At 44.1% G+C, this 21,308-nt stretch overlaps 1 protein-coding gene across 3 annotated transcripts in view; it reads left to right on the forward strand.

Annotated features, from left to right (window-relative positions):
- Window positions 1-21,308, forward strand: part of veph1 (ventricular zone expressed PH domain-containing 1) — a 276,124-nt gene that overhangs the window by 176,280 nt on the left and 78,536 nt on the right. For 2 of the 3 annotated variants that reach the window (XM_078563800.1, XM_078563802.1), the window contains exon 8: window positions 9,916-10,125. In XM_078563800.1, the coding sequence (XP_078419926.1) occupies window positions 9,916-10,125 (210 nt within the window). Of the gene's footprint in view, window positions 1-9,915; window positions 10,126-21,308 lie in introns of those variants that run through there. The other variant, XM_078563803.1, reaches the window with a different exon arrangement.

The raw sequence follows: 21,308 nt of genomic DNA on the forward strand, positions 1-21,308 counted from the left end.
GTAAAACTGTTCACTAGTCCAGGATCATCCCCAGCTTCTTTTCTTTACTGCAAGCCATCTTTTTAAACAACACTTCCATGTCCCCTCCACCTTCAACTCCAACAACAATTGCGAGGGGCTCATGGATTTTTTGTCACTAAGAATGTGACAATTTGATCAGCTGTCACTGCCCCATCACTGCCTTCCACTAGCTCACCTGGCCATACTTCCTTTAATGTTAGCCCCCCTGCCCTAGCCCTGGACTCACATCTTTCTCTAGTTGCTCTCCTATCTCCCCATATGCCCTCTCTGAGCTCATTATGTCCATGAGATCCGCTTCCTGTTCCCTCGACCCTATCCCCACTAAACTGTTGGCTACCCGACTTCCCCTCCTATGCCCCAGGTTAGCTAATATTGTTAACAGTTCTCCCTCTTCAGGTGTGTCCCTCTCTCCTTTAAATCTGCTGTCATCACCCTTTCCCTCAAAAAGAAAACAACCCTTGAGGCCACTGTCCTTGCAAACTAACATCCCATCTCCAATCTCCCTTGACTCTCGGAAGCCCTTAAATGTGTTGTCGCCTCCCAACTCCAGTTGCATCTCTATGTTTGAATCTCTCCGATCAGGTTCCTGCTCCTGCTGCAGTACCAAAACACCTTTCAACAAAGTCTCAAATTATGTCCTATGTGACCCTGAGCAATGTGAACTTTCCCTCTTCTACCTTCTCAATCTGTCTGCAGCCTTTGACATGATTGTCCACACCATCCTCCTCCAACTGTTGTTCAGCTGGGTAAGACTGCTCTCACCTGCTGGTTCCATTCTTAGCTATCAAATCATAGCCAGAGACTTATTTGAAATGGCTTCTCTTTCTGCCTCTGCAGCAATACCTCCATTGTGCCCCAGCGATCTATCCTTGACCACCTTCTATTTCTCATCGACGTGCTGCCCTTCAGCCACATCATCTGAAGCCCAGAAGGAAAAAACAGTTGGGACCAGTACTCTTGTTTCCCAGTTTTTACTAGTGTTCCATTTTAAGGAATACAAGACCAGCTCAGACCAGGACTCTTATTTCCTAGTTTTTACTATTTTTTTCGTTCTGGGAGGCACACATGTATGTTGACGACACCCAGCTCTACCTCACCACCACCTCTCTTGACTGCTGTACTGCTGTTAAGTTATCAGACTGCTTATCTGACACCCAGTACTGGATAAGCAGAAATTTCCTCCAATTAAATATTAGAAAGGCTGAAGCCGTTGTTTTTGGTCCTCACTCCAAACTCCATTCCTTAGGCATCAACTCAATCCCTCTTCCTGGCAACAGTCTGACATTGAACCAGCCTGTTCACAACCTTGGTGTCACATTTGATCCTATGATGAGCTTCTGACCTCATATTTGTGCCATCACTAAGACTGCTTATTTCCTCCTCTGTAACATCGCTTAATTTTGCCTCTGTCTCAGCTAACCTGATGTTGAAACCATTATTCATGTCTTTGTTACCTCTAGACCTGACTGTTCCAATGCATCCCTGGCTGATCTTCCACATTCTACCCTCCGTAAACTTGTAATCATCCAAAACTCTGCTGCCCATGTCTTAACTCAATGCCCACCACAGTTGAATATCCTACGACCACTTAACGCCTAGACTGCATTGTATATGAGGGTATCTAACTCTCACCAAGTCTCTTTCCTCTCCCCTGTGCTCACTGACATACATTGGAACTCTGGAATTCCCTGCCTACACCTCTCCGCCTCTCTATCTCACTTTCCTCCTTTAGACACTTAAACACCTACCTCTTTGACCAATCTTTTAGTCATCTGTCCTAATATCTCCTTATGTGACTCAGTGCCATCCTTTTTTTTAATAATGCTCCTGTGAAGCGCATTGAGATGTTTCGTTATGTTAAAGGCACTATATAACCATAAGTTGTTGTTTCGTATAGAAGGTTAAAGGTGATCTAATTGAGGCCTTAAGATGATTAAAGGAGTTGATAGGGTAGATAGAGAGGATCTATTTCCTCTGGTGGGGTGTCCAGAACAAGGGGCATAACCTTAGAACTGGAACTCGATGATTCAGGGGTGATGTTATAAAACACTTCTTTATGTAAAGGATAGTGGGAAGCTCCTTCAAAAAGATTTCAAGGCTAAGTTAATTAAAATCTTTAAAAGTGAAACATATTTTTGTTTGGGAAGGATAGTAAGGGATATGGAGCAAAAGCAGGTAAATAGATTTGAGGTACTGATCAACCATGATCTAATTTGAATAGTAGAATAGCCCCAAGCAGCTGAATGAACTAAACCTGTTCAAATGTTTCTATGACTTGTCCAGCACTAACAAAACAGCTAAAAGCAGACATTTCCCTATGTATTATAACATTTCTGTTACTTTTAAGTTGTATCTATTCAATGAGATACCATATATACACTGCAGGATACAGCAGACAGCTCATCGTGGAGAATCTTCGGTTTTTCCGTAATCATCTGCTGTCAGTTTTAAACAAGTGAATTTCATTTTCAACGTTCTCAATCTTTACACCTAACTTACCTCGTGTTCAGTTGGGAATTTACTGGCAGAATGCTACACTATTAAACAATAGCTTATAGCATACAAAAAACAGATAATTTTACCATGATTAGGAACACATAAGTTAGTCACTTACCAGTTGGGTAACCTATGACTTCCCACAAGTCAGCAAATCTACAATCAGCACATATAAGAGCTGCTGTAGAAATTAGCACACACGTTTGTTGTGGTTTTATATTTCCTGTCAAAATGCATATGTAATTCTCTGTAGATTCATAGAAAATTATTTCACCGGAGAATGTAATGGATGTCAGCCTTGACTCAGTGGTGGCACTCTTGCCTCTGAGTCAGAAGGCTGCAAGTTCATATCCCAAGCCAGGGACTAGAGCACGTAATCTAGGCTAAGACTGCAATGCAGTACCGAGGGAGGGCTGCACTGTTAAAAGTGCCATCTTTCGGATTAAGACTCGCTGTGTGTAAGGATTCTGCAGTTTTGAAGGGATTCTACACACTGAATCTCAGTTCTGGGATCGCACCTCGCTCCAGCCAGCAGACATTGGGCCAAGATTGTTTGCACTTGGAACAGCTTAAATAGTAAAGGTTTATCTACTGCGAAGTTTAAGCAGGAACAGAAATTATACATTAGAGTCTGGAGGGTCTCACTGCAAGAGTCCACTGCTGAAGCTAAATTCTGTAGGCTAGGCTGAAAAGAAAAAGTCCACCCACGAACAACTCCTAACAGCTAAAAGAAAGTTATAAAAAAATTTTTTTCACTGGTTTGCTTACCCTTTGGAAGCAGGCAGCTACATTTCATGCCAAAAATACTGTTCTATGGGCAGAACATACCAGGAAAAACCAGAGAGAGCTCAACAGCACCACCATTGCAGTTAAGCAGTAATCTACGATCAACAAAGGCATTGGTACTGCAACTCAGCAAAATTAACTCTAAAAGAGCTGGACGAAACTTGGATAGCTGTCAACAACTCCAGATAGCATTAAAAATGCTGCAAAAAGCTAAAATATGACCCCAAAATTTCCAACACTCAATTGGAAGGCAACGGATCTCCTATCTCAATTTGCATTACCCAGACAATGCGTCAAGCTGTGTTTCCTGCACTTCAATATTTCTGAACCAAATAAACAAGTAATTAAAATTGTTGTAGGCAACGAAGGCCTCTACAAATTACATATGTTAGGTCTTTCTGGCGACCATTTGAAAAAAATCCAGATAAAATATGGTCAACACTTGAAGATCAATTACAAGTGAAGCTCTACTTCAGAACACACCACCTGAAATTCATGTCTTTTAAGCAACAACCGACAGGAACCATTGATCAATTCCTGAGTAGATGCAGAGATGAGTGGTGTCATTGCGATGTTACGGCAGCAGAGCTAGTCAACAGAATAACTGAGCTTTTGATAGCATCTATCCCAATGGAAGCGTTCCAGAAAGACACCTTGGAACAACCCAAATGTTGCATCATGGAAGCTCTACTACAAAGCGGACACGTACAAAGCCATATTAATGGGCAGACAGAGTCTAAAGGCTACACATAATTTGTCCACCGTTTGCACATAGCCAATACAGGCAAGCCTAATAAACAATGCAGGTGGTGCACCCCATATGTGCACCCAGAAAATGCCCATCTTTTAATGCTGTATCCAAGTCATGTGGCACCAGAGGACATTGGAAGTGCCAGTCCAGAAAACAAAGGCCAAAACAAGTGGCTCAACATCACTAGAGGACACAACCAGAGATCACATGGGTATAGCAATCCAACCAACCAAGAGCATGTACCAAACATCAAGACAAGTCCCACAAAATGTCTAGTCAAACTACACAGTCAGATGATGAGGATGACTAGACCATTGACACAGTAAACAAACATTCAGAAAGGTGAACATCAAAGAATGTATTGGCACAGTGGTACCAACAGAAGCCCTTGGCACCATCCGAGTTTAATGCCCATAGATGAAGGGTCACCATAACCTATACGCAAAAATGGTTATCAGTGCTGGTGTAAAACATTCTTTCACTTCGTACGCTGAAATGAATGTACCCGTAAAAGTGGCAAATGATGATTTAACCAACCAACGCCAAACTAACCACATACAATGACTCCGACTGCATCCCTAGCGATCCATTACACTCGAATGTCATTCCAAAAACTCAGCCTGGTCACGCCAGATATTATATGTTGTGGATACCACAAATCCAGTGATTGCAGGCCTACCAGCATGCAAGGACCTGTCCTTGGTCACCATTCATAGAGTCACCAAGACAATGATGAGGACCACAGACCACATGGAGCTCCATTGGACACTCTGTGCTTACACTGGGAGAAGATCCCCTGACTCTGCAATGCAGATAATCAGCCAACAGGAAAAAAGACAATGTTTGAACCGAATACGTATACCTATTCTGAATTTGCAAACTACATACTCTGGAACCAATGCAGAATTGCTATTTGGCAGACAGGTGCGGGCAGACCTTCCCAGTCATCACTTGTTGATTCTCCCAGGAGTACAAGGTGTATTACTCAAAAACAAAAGGGGAAGATAAGAGATACACAACCGGCATGGGGGTAACAAGTTACCCAACCTGAACATCAGACAGAAAGTTTGAGTCCAACACCTAACTGATAGCATATGGAATCCAGAAGAAATCATCATCATATGTCTAGAACCAAGGCTGTATCAAGTATGAAAGCCAAATGGCATGACAGTGCAACCCAACAGATGCCAAATCAGAACAATGCCACAGTTAGAAATACCAAGCAGTCCTATTACAACTAGGACACGGTCTAAAACACAACACAAACAAAGCTCCAAATAGCATTCTGAAAAATACAGCAGCTTCCAACAAGGATCATTGTAACTGAAATAAAAACAAAAAGCTAAAAGCTACTGCGGATGCTGGAAATCCAAAACAAAAACAGAATTACCTGGAAAAGCTCAGCAGGTCTGGCAGCATCGGTGGAGAAGAAATCAGTTAACGTTTCGAGTCCTCATGACCCTTCGGCAGAACTGAGTATAGTTAGGAGAGAGGTGAAATATAAGCTGGTCTAATGTGGGGGGGCGGGGGGAGAGAGAAGTTGAGGGTGGGGTGATTGTGGGGATAAGCAAGCAGTGATAGGAGCAGATAATCAAAAGATGTCACAGACAAAAGGATCAAAGAGGTGTTGAAGGTGGTGATATTATCTAAGAAAAGTGCTAATTAAGAATGGAAGGCAGGATACTCAAGGTACAGCTCTAGTGGGGGTGGGGTGGAAAGACTAACAAAGTTTTAGTTTTAGATTTAAAAATAATGGAAATAGGTGGGAAAAGAAGAATCTATATAAATTATTGAAAAAATAGGGAGGGGAGGAGAAACGGGGTGGGGATGGGGGGAGGGGGAGTTTAAGATCTAAAGTTGTTGAATTCAATATTCAGCCCGGAAGGCTGTAAAGTGCCTAGTCAGAAGATGAGGTGCTGTTCCTCCAGTTTGCGTTGGGCTTCACTGGAACAATGCAGCAAGCCAAGGACAGACATGTGGGCAAGAGAACAGGGTGGAGTGTTAAAATGGCAAGCGACAGGGAGGTTTGGGTCTTTCTTGCGGACAGACCGCAGGTGTTCTGCAAAGCGGTCGCCCAGTTTGCGTTTGGTCTCTCCAATGTAGAGGAGACCGCATTGGGAGCAACGAATGCAGTAGACTAAGTTAGGGGAAATGCAAGTGAAATGCTGCTTCACTTGAAAGGAGTGTTTGGGCCCTTGGACGGTGAGGAGAGAGGAAGTGAAGGGGCAGGTGTTGCATCTTCTGCGTGGGCATGGGGAGGTGCCATAGGTGGGGGTTGAGGAGTAGGGGGTGATGGAGGAGTGGACCAGGGTGTCCCGGAGGGAACGATCCCTACGGAATGCCGCCAGGGGGGGTGAAGGGAAGATGTGTTTGGTGGTGGCATCATGCTGGAGTTGGCGGAAATAGCGGAGGATGATCCTTTGAATGCGGAGGCTGGTGGGATGATAAGTGAGGACAAGGGGGACTCTATCATGTTTCTGGGAAGGAGGAGAAGGCGTGAGGGCGGATGCGCGGCAGATGGGCCTACCTCGCGGAGGCTGAGCATCAACTCGCAGACACTTCCTCCTACCTCTCCCTGGACCATGACCCCACCACAGAACATCAAGCCATCGTTTCCAGGACTGTCACTGACCTCATCTCCTCTGGAGATCTTCCCCCCATAGCTTTCAACTTGATAGTCGCCCAACCTCAGACGGCCCGCTTCTACCTCCTACCCAAAATCCACAAACAGAACTGTCCTGGCAGACCGATCGTGTAAGCCTGTTCCTGCCCCACGGAACTCATTTCTCGTTATCTTGACTCCCTTCTCTCTCCCCTTGTCCAGTCCCTTCCCACCTACATCCGTGATTCCTCTGACACCTTACGTCACATCAACAATTTCCAGTTCCCTGGCCCCAACCGCTTCCTCTTCACCATGGATGTCCAATCCCTCTACACCTCCATCCCCCACCAGGATGGTCTGAGGACCCTTAGCTTCTTCCTTGAACAGAGGCACGAACAATCCCCATCCACCACTACTCTCCTCCGTCTGGCTGAACTTGTTCTCACACTGAACAATTTCTCCTTTAACTCCTCTCACTTCCTCCAAATAAAAGGTGTGGCTATATATACCCGCATGGGCCCCAGCTATGCCTGTCTCTTTATGGGGTATGTGGAACATTTCTTGTTCCAGTCCTACTCCGGCCCCCTCCCACAACTCTTTCTCCGGTACATCGATGATTACTTCGGTGCTGCTTCATGCTCTCGTCAGGACCTGGAAAAATTTATTAATTTTGCTTCCAATCTCCACCCCTCCATCATTTTCACATGGTCCATCTCTGACACTTCTCTTCCCTTCCTTGACCTCTCTGTCTCAATTTCTGATGATAGACTGTCCACCAATATCCATTACAAGCCTACCGACTCCCACAGCTACCTCGACTACAGCTCCTCACACTCCGCTTCCTGTAAGGACTCCATCCCATTCTCTCAGTTCCTTCGCCTCCGTCGCATCTGTTCTGATGACGCTACCTTCAAAAACAGCTCCTCTGACATGTCCTCCTTCTTCCTTAACCGAGGTTTTCCACCCACGGTCGTTGACAGGGCCCTCAACCGTGTCCGGCCCATATCCCGCGCATCCTCCCTCACGCCTTCTCCTCCTTCCCAGAAACATGATAGGGTCCCCCTTGTCCTCACTTAGCATCCCACCAGCCTCCGCATTCAAAGGATCATCCTCCGCCATTTCCGCCAACCCCAGCATGATGCCACCACCAAACACATCTTCCCTTCACCCCCCTGGCGGCATTCCGTAGGGATCGTTCCCTCCGGGACACCCTGGTCCACTCCTCCATCACCCCCTACTCCTCAACCCCCACCTATGGCACCTCCCCATGCCCACGCAGAAGATGCAACACCTGCCCCTTCACTTCCTCTCTCCTCACCGTCCAAGGGCCCAAACACTCCTTTCAAGTGAAGCAGCATTTCACTTGCATTTCCCCTAACTTAGTCTACTGCATTCGTTGCTCCCAATGCGGTCTCCTCTACATTGGAGAGACCAAACGCAAACTGGGCGACCGCTTTGCAGAACACCTGCGGTCTGTCTGCAAGAACGACCCAAACCTCCCTGTCGCTTGCCATTTTAACACTCCACCCTGTTCTCTTGCCCACATGTCTGTCCTTGGCTTGCTGCATTGTTCCAGTGAAGCCCAACGCAAACTGGAGGAACAGCACCTCATCTTCCGACTAGGCACTTTACAGCCTTCCGGGCTGAATATTGAATTCAACAACTTTAGATCTTAAACTCCCCCTCCCCCCATCCCCACCCCGTTTCTCCCCCCTCCCTATTTTTTCAATAATTTATATAGATTCTTCTCTTCCCACCTATTTCCATTATTTTTAAATCTAAAACTAAAACTTTGTTAGTCTTTCCACCCCACCCCCACTAGAGCTGTACCTTGAATATCCTGCCTTCCATTCTTAATTAGCACTTTTCTTAGATAATATCACCACCTTCAACACCTCTTTGATCCTTTTGTCTGTGACATCTTTTGATTATCTGCTCCTATCACTGCTTGCTTATCCCCACAATCACCCCACCCTCAACTTCTCTCTCCCCCCCCCGCCCCCCCACCTTAAACCAGCTTATATTTCACCTTTCTCCTACCTATACTCAGTTCTGCCGAAGGGTCATGAGGACTCGAAACGTTAACTGATTTCTTCTCCACCGTTGCTGCCAGACCTGCTGAGTTTTTCCAGGTAATTCTGTTTTCATTGTAACTGAAGCTGGACAGCTAAGCAAACCACTGATGCATAGAGTTATACAGCACAGAAGCAGGCCCTTTGGCCCATCATGTCCGTGCCGGCCATCAAGCACTTATCTATTCTAATCCCATTTTCCAGCACTTGGCCCTAACCCTGAGAGACTTCAGAGACTTGTAAATTCATTCCTCTATGCTAAAGTACATTCAGACACTGTGTTATTTCACTTTGCTGTCATATAACTTGTCTGATTCTTAAGGGTAGACCTTTAGTTTAGAAAAAATGAGGCTGTTGCAATTGATGTGCATATACCTTTAAGGAGCATATCTTAAACTACTGTTAATTGTTATACACCGACAGGATATGATGTCATAGTCCCATGGCTTGAAGCAATCTGTAAACAGCAGTGTTCGAGGTCAGACTTGTGCCTCACAGTCTCCCAATGAACATTATCTGTATATAGCCCATCTTCAAATAAAGAACCCACATTATTCTTTCACCAACCCTTGGGTATGATTGGTACATTTACATCGAGAAGAATAACATAACAAAGCAGTGGCACACAGTTGCCATCACTTGAGTGAGCGTTTGGGCATTTGTTTAGACCGTTAGACTGCTGACCCCCTTCTTCTGCCTGTTCCATTCTACCAGGCAACTGCAAGCCCAGCATCGGTTGCCATATGCCTTTGAGAACCACCCTCCAGAGCCAGTTACCACCTCCAGGCAGCACCTGGTGCCATTAATTGGGTGCTGAACTTGCCCCTGGCCCAATTAGAGCTGATATAGCGCAATGTCAGGACCCAGTAATGTCCAGGCATCGTGTTCCTGACCCCAGATTGAAAACCTAACCTGAACTATTTAAACCGGTGTGAGCAATAACACTTAAAACTGGCATAAACTTGTGAAGATAACCAGTGCATTAATCAGTACTTGCAGCACTTCTGCTAAACCGCAAGCCCCTCTAAATCTTGACAGCAAATTTTAGAACTGAAAGTCAATCAAATAAACCAGTTTTCTGACGCTTTATTTATTGAAGCAATAAAAAAATTGCCTGCACAGCAAATTGAAAGGGGAAAGGTTATTTTCTTGACTGCTCATTTAGAGTAACGTTGGTATTTTTACAGAACAGAAGCTGGAACTGAGAAAGAACCTGCTGCAGATTCCTACAATGATGAAACTATGATCAATGAAAATTCAGGAGTTCAGACGCTCCAGATGAAAAGACGAGCATTTGAAAAAAAGATAACGAACGAGAGCAGTAACCCCAGTCGTGTACGTCGGCACAGCCTGGGCCAAGCGTCAAGAGAGGAATGGAAAGCAATGCGATTTAACAGGTGAAAGTCTCATTATTAAAAGGCATTTGAAAGTAAATTTCTATAACCCAACATTATTAGTCATAGACATATTTGGAATTATATGTACAGTAAAATCTGCCCTGAAGCCTAGAATAAAACAGAAAATGCTGCAAATTAACAACAAGTCCGTCAGCATCTGTTGAAGTTGATGTTTTTATTAGACCCTCATCAGTTGTGTATTTTCAGCATTTTTTTCATTTATTTCAGATTTTAATCCTAGCATTTTTGTCTATTTCATTTTTGTGTGTTATAGAGACTTATGAACTAGAAAAATTACAAAATTCCACTGGGCTGAATTTTATGCAGGGGAGGGAGGATAGCCCCATCTTTTTGGTGCAAAGGTCAGGGGTGAACTCAGTCCGCTTGGCCAGATCGTTCTGCAGCCATTGTCACATGGCAGGACCATTAATTGGGTTGAGGTGGGACTTGCAACCTCATCAAGGAGGAAGTCCTGCCTCCAAGAGCTGCCACCCAATCAAATGGCCAGCAGTGCTCTGGTCCCAGCAGCGCTATGGGGAGCAGTGGCTGCTGGAGGGACTGCAACCTGTCTACGAAGAAGAAGAGCCTATGGAGCCCAGGCAAAGCTAGGTTTGGGGTCTTGCCAGGGCCAGGCCGGCAAAAGGGGTGGAGGGTGAGAGACCAGGGTCAGCAGAGTGAGGGGAGGTACAGAAGCATAGAGGGAAATACATTATGGGGGGACTCCATTGGACAAAGGATGCTGAGCAGAAGGCTAACAGCAAGGGCACTAGGACACCTGGCATTGGCATCACCTGCCATGGTTAAAATACCAACAGCAGATGGAGGAGGCCCTTAAATTGCCATTAATTGGCCACTTAAGAGCTTCACTTGGCTCACGGGTGAGCGAGCCGCCCGATGCCTCCCCTACTGTGGGTAAAATACCCATGGGGCTGGGTGGATAACAGGCACAATGCCACTGCCATGGCATCCAATTTTATGTACCCGCACCTGTCAACCTGTCTCCGGGGTACCCGCACCTGTCAACCTGTCTCCGGGGGAGAGGTGGGTGTAAAACTCTGGCCAATGTTTCAGTTTTGCATGATTGTTCTATTTGCCAACGAAGTTAGAGAATTGATTCTTACAGGATATCTGTTTATCAGGAACAGTGATTTTATTAATTGCATAACTTTCATCATCAGCTAACTATGTCTCTGGATCACAGGGGAAATAACTGGAAAAATATGCTTGCTCATTAGCATTTCACAGTGCATGAAATGTATCTTTTGCTTGTTGTTTCCCAATCCAACTTGGCACAGTTCTTCAGCTTAACCTTTTAAAGACATGGATGTGATATCAATGTGTTGTACTATTAACAATTAGTAAGTTGGATCTAAGCCACAATAAGACACCATTACTTTGTGTCCAGGGAAAAATTAGAATTCTAATATTATTGTGCTGGCAATCATACAGAATCTTTATTTGAAAAAAATTGCTCTAAGGTGATATGGCAGTGCAGAACTTTGATGTTGTAACATATTGTACCAGAGACTTGAAGAATGTGGATTTGTTCCTATGAAGCCCACCTGACAAGCTGCAAGCCTCAGGCAGTGAAAAGCAGGAAGAGGAGTGCAGGCACTTCCACATGGCAGCCCTTGAATAATGAGTGTAAAAACATCCAAGATTTATTTACTAGTTTATTATTAATGCTAATGAATAAAATCTTGCTTATTTGTTGCACAGTTTCTGTAACTTTCATATGATTAATTTAGATTCTCTTATATCAAAGTACAAATTGATCCCTACCTGGAAGTGCTGTAGCAGATCAATATAACATGTTATTTATTCTCTGAATAGTAACACACCATTTGACTTTAATTGCTATTTTAGCCACATGTTAAAAGATACAAAAACACAAGCATATTTAGGATTCATTTTGAAATGCTCAATCCGCAATGTTCAGAAGTGTTATGTTGCCTTCCAGTAGAGCAGAGGCTACAAGATGTTCAAAGCACTGTGGGTTTCCCATGGATCTGTCAATTCTATAGAAATATGTTTTAAAAAAGATCAGGTTGGGTGATATGTAGTTGCTGAATGATGGCGTTATTGTTTTGAGCACTCTAAAGTTTAGTGAAAAGCATCCTTAGACATCTGTTTATTTCTATTCCACTGGGCCATGTTCATACATTGAAGCATTGAGATAGAGGGCATGAAATGATGGACACTGAAGGTAGACCACTGGTGAGTGTAGGACTGGAGTAGTCTCATGATGCAGTCGGTATCATGCTTAAGGCATTTCATGACAGGCCACTGTGGTTACCACAGGGAGATACTTATCACATGTCCACTAGTTTTACTGGGAACCGCAAGAGAATCCTGGGGGGATGAGGGTGTTGCATGTCTTCCTTAAAGACACATATCAATGGTTGTGGCTATTGGTACTGCAGGTATATCGCCATTGGCTGCTGAATCTTGATGCTCATTTCCTTCATCCTCAGAGGAGGAGGCAGAGCATTTAATGCGGTCATCTGTCTCCAGTGCTACTCCTTCAAGCCAGGCTGTGCACAGCACAGCAGACCAGCAGGAGACCCTTCGTGGGGTATATTGCAGGGCTTCCTGGAACTGTTTAAGCATCGGAACTGCATTTTCAGCAGCCCAATTGCCTGTTTGATGGTTGTCCTTGTAGTCACATGGCAGTGGTTGTAGATGTCCTCTGCCTCTGTCTTGGGTTCCACACAAGTGTAGGCACCCATGTCTTTAGTGGATACCCCTTGTTATCCAGCATCCATCCATGAAGGCATTTGGGTGCAGTGAAAAGTTTAGGCTCCTGGGACTGCACCAGGATGAACAAGTTATGGCAGCTTCCCTTGCACACACCTACAGGATCCTTTTGTGGTAGTCACATACTATTTGAATATTCAGTGAGTGAATCACCTTCCCGTTAATAAACACACAAACACCTGGCTGCTCTGTGAGGCTGCATATGTGCACTCTATACCTCCCTGGACCCGGGTGAATCCAGTAATAGTTCCAAGTCCAATCACCCTCGTGGCCTAACTGGTCTGATTGGTGCGATACCTGTTGTATTGCCCTAACTGATATACATCGCTGACTGAGAGATCCCGCATATGTCTCCAGGCAATCAATTCTGAGATGTATAAGTTGAGTGCCACAGTCACCTTCACCTCCACAAGCAATGGGTGCCCAGCACATTCCATTGGCATCAACTCCTCCTCCAGCATTCCACACAACTCCGCTACCACCTGCCTGGACAGACACAGACTTTGGAAACATGGGTCCTCCAACATTTCCATGAAGCTTTGAATTGGTAACACCTTCTTCAAACATTAACCTGCCTTATTGCCCTTATGCACTGTCTTTGTCTGCCCTGTTTGCATTCCATTACATCCTCACTACCTGAGAGACACCCTTCTACTAACAGCCCTCTGTACTGGCCTTACACTCTGCAATCCCTCTAAAGGTCCCAACCTTTGATCCTCTGATTTGAGCCTGTCTGCTTTTAAATGCAGTAAAACCCATTGGCTGCTAGCACACTCACTCATGCTGAGCTCTTGCTTCCTTTGGGCAGATGGGCCACTGACGTTCCATGGAATCCTGTGCCCCATGGAAAATGGTAAAGCTGTACAAAATTGTGGTCAATTGGCTGCTTAACAGGCTCAGTTGGCTGCCTGCCACCACCAGGTATGGTCTCGATCCTGCTGTTGGACCACTCTGGGAAAATTGGCCAGCAGCGGAAAGAATTTGACAATGCGCTCCAATGCTTTCCTCTATCATTTTACGCCCCCTGCCTCCAAGCCTATCGCCACAGGGCTGGGAAAATTCCACCCATAGAATCAGAAAAGCTTTCATTGCATGAATGCTTTGGGTATTTTGTGATGCCAAACACATGATTTATATGTTGGACAGCTTCCCAATGTTGTAATTTCACTCAATTATTCTATCCTATGATTTCAGTTAATGGTCAGGCCTTGAAATTCTGGCCATTGACTACCATTCAAAATTCAGAGGATCCACTTCGAAAACGTAAAGCCAAATACTTTACTCAAAATTGTTAATGGAAACTTGTCCACATAAACAAAGTAGACTTGAGATGTCACAACTGGTTTGAGGATACAGAAACAGTAAATTCATTAGATGGTTAGCTCTGGCATGTTGAGATTAAACTGGTACAAAAAAAATCTACTTTTGAGATCAGGCTGGCCAAGTAGTTATGGTTGCAGAGAGTTAAAAATTTGATAATATATGCAAATTGAAATTAAGCTTTACTAAATTTAATTGTACACTTATGAAATATTTCCATAGTTTGGATTAAAGTAAAATCAACCCTGAATCATCTAATTCTTCCCAATGCAGCAGAAAAATTATGTAGCTGCTGTTGTGATATTGCTTTCCTCTGCAAGTCATTTAACATATGGATTAACATACTGCTGAATATGTAAATGTTTGGTATATATTATCACAGGAAGTGATGCAACATAGAATATAGTAGTTGGAAAAGTATTGATCAGCAGGTAACAGATGAAGAGCCCTCCTGGAATTCTGTTGTTCTCCGATAAAGAGCTCTTCATTTAGATTGCCAATCATTATCATAGTGTTTGGTACATTTGCGTTAAAATCCAATAACACAACATAGTGGCAGTGGTGCACATTGTGGCAGTGATTCGCATTTAGTGGTAGCGATCACAAAGTGGTGACATTGGGAAACAGGAGGAGCCAAAAGTATTGGATAACGCTGATAAATGGTTGGAAGAAGCAGCAGCAGCAAAATTTAGGATCAATCCAAAAATTGTCCTTGAGAATCGGTACTCTGACAGAGTGAGTATGTGAAGGGGGAGGTGTCTTGAAATGGTAACTGACCAGAAAGGCAGTGTTCTGGCGGAAGTGGGCGGGAAAAGTTGATCTAAATTGGGGCAGCAGGACTGCAGAACCGTTGAGCATCGTGGGTTTTTCCCGCCGAAAAAAGCTTCGTTGGAGGACCCTGCACCACAACGACAGAACTCGGGCCATGGCAGGGGCCCAGTCCTACAGCTGCAGTAGACCTGCACTCTTATTTTTTTTCCATTGAGGAAAGTTTATTTAAAAGGAAAATTTTGGAAAAGAGAATTCTCACATTGCAAGAAATTTTGACACCATGACAACAAATTATCCAGTTATGAATTGGAAGGCTCCAGATATGCACAACAAAATCAGATTGTTTAGACAGCATATGTATTTGTGTCTACTAGACACAGAGCCTGACAAGCAGGCAGTAAAGATAAAGTTAGTGATTGGCAATGATGGCCTTCATCACATCAACACTTCTGGACTGTCAGAAGCAGTAATGAAGGAGCTGTCTAAACTCAATGCTGGCGGATCAGTTAAGAGTTAAGGTCAAATTCAGAATCCATTAATTTGAAATGATAGCCCAAAGAAACTATTGACCAGTTGGTTAGTAGATGTTGGGACAAAGGCAGAGATTGCAATTTTTCAGACACAGAATTTACTGAGGGAATAATGGAGCTGGTAATTGCATCAATCTCAATAGAGGTATTGAACAACACTTCAACACTTAGATTTTTGAGGCTATAGCAACCAGAGGAGACCTGGGAAGGCTGCCCCCTAGGGTGTCTCACTCTTACCTGGATGTCCTCCTGTGGAATCTGAGGAGCTATGGTGAGGTGAGCTCGCCCAAGGTCAGAGGGAAGAGGACAACATCTCTAACCAAGCAGGCATGGATGGAAGTCAGCAGCCCAAGTGTGGCACCTCCATTCTGGGCAATGTATCAAGAGGATCTAGAACCTCAGAAGGTCATGGCAGGTGTGGTTTAACACTTCCAGGTGCCATGCACCATATTTTGACTTCCCCAGCATTCTCCTACACAACATTCTGAAGAACAACACACTTTGCAGCTCCACTCATTCCTCTCCTCCTCACGTCCACATCTGAACATCCAACACCCAAATTCACCCTCAACCTACTGCCCTCTCACACGCATGCCTCAGTCACCCTTCACAGGTGATATCCTTCCTTCTTTTCCACACAAGCTGTTGTGAGCACTCACATCTCTCTTGCTTTCTCTCCTTGCAAGAGAAAAGAGCACAGAACATGGCAAGAAACATCAGCTGCTCTCATGCCATGCTGAAAGGCTGGCAGCAAGGAAGTGCAGCTGAAGGTGAGTGAAGTGTCAGGCAGGAGAAATGCCTTCAAAGATGTTGGCAATCATCTGTCAAGCAGTGAAAGCTCTCTCTGAGAGAAGAAAGTACTTTGAAGAGCAGCCTCTGGATCTGACCATGGCTGTAGTTCTTCAGGTGCGCTGATCAAAGCCTTCCCAGCCTGTCAGTTTCACTGAAGAAGCTCTCTCAATGTGCCTCCATCTCGGAGACCCTAGCAAATTGAAGACAGGTTGGGAAGTGAGTCACCTGACTTAGAAATCCAGCACTTGGTAAAAGCAAGTGTTAATTGCCTTCTTAACTACCTCAGCCACTTCTTAATCACTTGTTTGTGAAATTCAAGGGGGTTCTCTGCTCACCTTTAATCCCACCCCAGAGAAAACTTGAACAGGGTACAATGACATTGGGATTTCTACCCAATGTCAGTTTCTGGGACTTTCACACTCTGTAGACTCTGGAACCTGCCTCCACTGGCCTGGGAAAATTCTGCCCATGGCTTTTGATGAAGCTTGGATTTGTACACCAGTATGCAATAAGGTACAATAGGTTGCCTAGATCAAATGGCTGGTCTCTAGCTATTAAAATAATTTATATACTCCTATCAAAGTATCCAGTAGATGATTTAAATTATCTTGTGAAAATATCAAAAACTGCAGTTTGCATATTAAAAAGGAAGAGTTTTTAAGATAAATTGCAGGACGTTCGGTCTATTATATAAACGATAGTTAAAGCACTTACCTGAAACAAGAGGTCATGTATCTTTTGATGTGAACCAACTTTTCATTGTTTCTTTGATTCAACTTCATAGACCTTTGAATATATTCTCTGAAATACAGTGAGGCAATCTACGTGCAATATCAACCCAAATTTTGCAGATAATAATAAATAATGTCTTATCACATCAGAGGCATCTCCCTGCTTTCCATTGCAGGAAAGATCATTGCAAGAACTGACTTATAAAACTTGTTGAAGAGCTATTCCGTGAATCTCAGTTTGGGTTTAGGCCATCAAGAGGCATGGCCAACATGATTTTTATAGCTCGCCAACTACAAGGAAAATATCGTGAACACCATCAACCTCTCTACATAGCGTTCTTTGACTTGACAAAGGCCTTCGACTCTGTGAACCGTGAGGCATTCTAGAAGATTGTGCTGAAGTATGGATGTCCTCCAAAATTCGATATCATCTTTCACCTGCTTCGTGATGATATGCGAGCGGTGACCTTTAACAATGGATCCATTACAGCCCCTTTTGAGGTTAAGACAGGAGTCAAACAAGGTTGTGTCCTCACCCCAACTCTTTCTCAATCTTCTTGCTGTCATGTGCCATCTGACTAGAAACAAGCTCCCTGCTAGAATGCAACTTGTTTATCGAATTGATGGGAGTAAAATATTTAATCTCTAATGTCTCCAATCAAAAACCAAGATCACCCTGACCTCAGTCATTGAGCTCCAATACACTAATGATGCTGCAGTAGAAACATAGAAATTTTACAGCACAGAAGGAGGCCACTTGGCCCATTGTGTCTGTGCTGTAAGTGCTATGTCAGAAACGGATCTCCAGAGAATAGATGACGTACTTACTGAGGCATACGAGAAGACAGGACTAACACTTAACATTCAGAAGACCAAAGTCCTCCATCAGCAAGCTCCAAGTGCACACACTGCAGACCCACTGATTAGGATTCATGATGAGTGCCTGGAAAATGTGGAGTACCTTGGAAGTTACCTCTCACAGAAGGCTGATATTGACAAAGAAATTCAGCATCACCTTAAATGTGCGGGTGCAACCTTCCTGAGGAAGTGAGTGTTTGAAGATCGCAATATCAAAGCTAAAACAAAGCTCATGGTCTACCATGCCGTTGTGATCCCTACCCTACCTTACGGGGCTGAATATTGTCAATGTACAGAAGGCACCTGAAAGCACAGGAGCCATATCATCAGTGCTGGCTGTGGAAGATCTTACCTATTAAGTGGGAGGACAGATGCACCAAAATCAGTGCCCTCTCACAAGCAGGCACCACAAGCATTGAGGCTATGATTATCCACCAGCAGCTTTATTGGGTTGGTCATATAGTTCAGATGTCAGGTATCAGGCTCCAAAGCAGGTAGTCTTGTCCCAGCTCAGTCAAGGCAGACGCAGCAGAGGACAGAAGAAGCACTTCAAGGATGTGCTGAAAGCCAACACGAAGAAATGAAACATTGACATCAACTCCTGGGAGACCATCTCCCTGGATCAACCCAAATGGTAGCAGAGTGTGTGGGAAGGATCCCAGCATTTTGCAACCCAACAATGACAAATTGAACACGAACAACGAGACTGGCGAAAAGAACACGCCATGACCCAAACTGATAATACACGACCAGACATCCCATATGATGATAAATGCCCTATGTGCCATAAAGTTTGCAGATCCCAAATTGGCCTCATCAGCCATCTTTGGACTCATAGAAGAAAATCCATAAGATCATAAGACGTAGGAGCAGAAGTAGGCCATTCAGCCCATCAAGTCCACTCTGCCATTTAATCTGTCTATCTCAGCCTTGAATATACTTAATGACCCAATCTCTACAGCCCTCTGCAGTAAAGTATTCCACAGATTCACTACCGTCTGAGAGAAGAAATTCCTCCTCATCCCTGTCTTAAATGGGTGACCCCTTATTCTGAGATTATGCCCTCTGGTCCTAGACTCCCCCACAAGGGGAAACAACCTCTCAGCACCTACCCTGTCAAGCCCCCTTAGAATCTTATATGTTTCAATAAGGTCACCTCTCATTCTTCTAAACTCCAATGAGTACAGACCCAACCTATTCAACCTCTCCTCATAAGAAAATCCCTCCATACCCGGGATAAACCTAGAGAACCTCCTCTGGACTGCCTCCAATGCCAGTATATCTTTCCTTAGATAAGGGGACCAAAACTGTTCACAGTATTCTAGGTGTGGTCCAACTAGCCAGGTCATTGAGTGTATTTAAGACCGAGATGGGCCGAATGGCCTAATTTCTGCGCCTATGTCTTATGGTCTAGTGCCTTGTATAGGTTTAGCAAAACTTCCCTATTTTTATACTCCATCCCCTTTGAAGTAAAGGCCAACATTCTATTTGCCTTCCCTATTACCTGCTGAACTTGTATGCTAACTTTTTGTGATTCATGCACAAGGACCCCCAAATCCCTCTGTACGGCACCTTTCTGCAGTCTTTCTCCATTTCAATAATATTCCTTGCTATCGAGGGATAGCCAATAATAATAATCACATCATCATAACCGTTCAAGCAGTCACACAAATTATTTTTGAAATACAGTGCTGGTTGATATGATTATTATTATTAATCAACAATTTCATTGTCATTGTATCATGCAATTACCAGAATGGCAGAAGGCAAACTAGATGGGCTTTGATCTTTTCTAGTCTAGTAATTCCTATGATCCTATGATGATAGTTGTGAATGGTTTGTGGTTTGGTTTCCACTTTAACTATTATTTGGATTTCTCTTCGGGTAATTTGTGGCCTGCTCTGGGTTGGGAATGTTTCCCACTACTTATGAGTGAATTAGGTCTAACTCCAATGTGTTTCTTCAAAAACTCCTTTATTTACACTATAGTACATTCTAAGCTTCTTGATAAGTCCATCTCTTTCTTGTACAGACTATTCCATCTTCTCCGTCTCTTGCACATTATTGCTGATGTCACTGCTACATCATGGTATAAATCACTATCTCACTGCCATAACTATTAATCCATTATTCTACAGTGAAAGCCATTTTGTGCTAAGCAAAACCCCACAGACACCAATGAAACAAACAACCAGAGAGTCTGGTTTTGACATTATTGCCAGAATCTTCGAGTCGGCGAGCAGGGGTGGGACCCGCTTGCCAACGTGTAAAATGACGCGCGGTGACATCGGGCATGCGTCCCATTGTCACCACGCATCATTCAGATCCTCAGTTTGGCGGGCATGCACCAGAGTCGGCTGCGCACCCGCTGAACTGTCAAAGGCCTATTAGGGCCACTTAAAAACCAATTAAAATAATTAACTGAGCTGCCCTTTCAACCTTAAGGTTGGCGGGCAGGCGAAAAGCCTAGGCAGCCTTCACATTTATCATGAAACCTCATCTACGGGCAGGATGAGGTTTCGTTAAGTTTTTAAAGTTTAAGAAAATTTTTTTATAAAATTCATTGACATGTCCCAGCTCATGCGATGCTATCACATGAGGGGACATGTCTTAATTTTTTTTTTCTTTATTAAAATTTTAAAATTTTTAAAATTCAAATTAATCTCCCTGAGGCAGCTCTGTGCCTCAAGGAGATTTCTGTGCTCTTTCACATGCATGCGCGAAAGAGCGCAGGCCCCGACTCAGCCTACTCCACCCCACCCGCACAGGGGGCGCTCAGCGCTTCCGGGTGCGAGTCATGCTGAGTGGGCCTTAATTGGCCAGCCCACGCAAAATAGCGGTACGCAGCCGATCGCGGGCGGCGATCGACTATGTGCCTGCCCATACCTGCTCCTGCCCAAATCCCCCGATGGGGGAGAAAATTCTCCTCTATTAGTTGAGGGAATGATATTGGCCCAGAAACTGAAAAAATCTCTGCTTTTTTGAAAAATACTATAGGATCATTCATTTCTGTCTGGCCACTGTGTTAATGCAATGAGTGGAAGTTGTGTGTGAAAAGAATACACAAAAACAAACTATCACTGGTGTCCAGTCGAAAATTGAGAATAGTGAACATGGCCATAAGGTGGTATATGTCAACTTGGTGACACTGAAAGAGGAGTAGGGATAGAGTTCAATTTAAATACAGAAAACATAACAATGAGGCGATCCTGCCCCATTCCCCATATTTTTTTTAATGAAAATTCTGAGTTGCAAATTTGTGGGCCAAACAACAGAAAATAACCACACAGTCATGGAAATCCTAATGTTAGGCTGGAGCTATCCAAATCAGCCTTTTCAGCCCTTCCCAATACATTCCCTCTTAAGCCACAGCACGAATGCACCAAAAGGGCTGCAGTTTCACAGGGCCACAGTGTATGTTGTC

Source organism: Cetorhinus maximus, chromosome 19, assembly GCF_964194155.1.
Source record: "Cetorhinus maximus chromosome 19, sCetMax3.hap1.1, whole genome shotgun sequence".
NCBI classification, from domain to species: domain Eukaryota; kingdom Metazoa; phylum Chordata; class Chondrichthyes; order Lamniformes; family Cetorhinidae; genus Cetorhinus; species Cetorhinus maximus.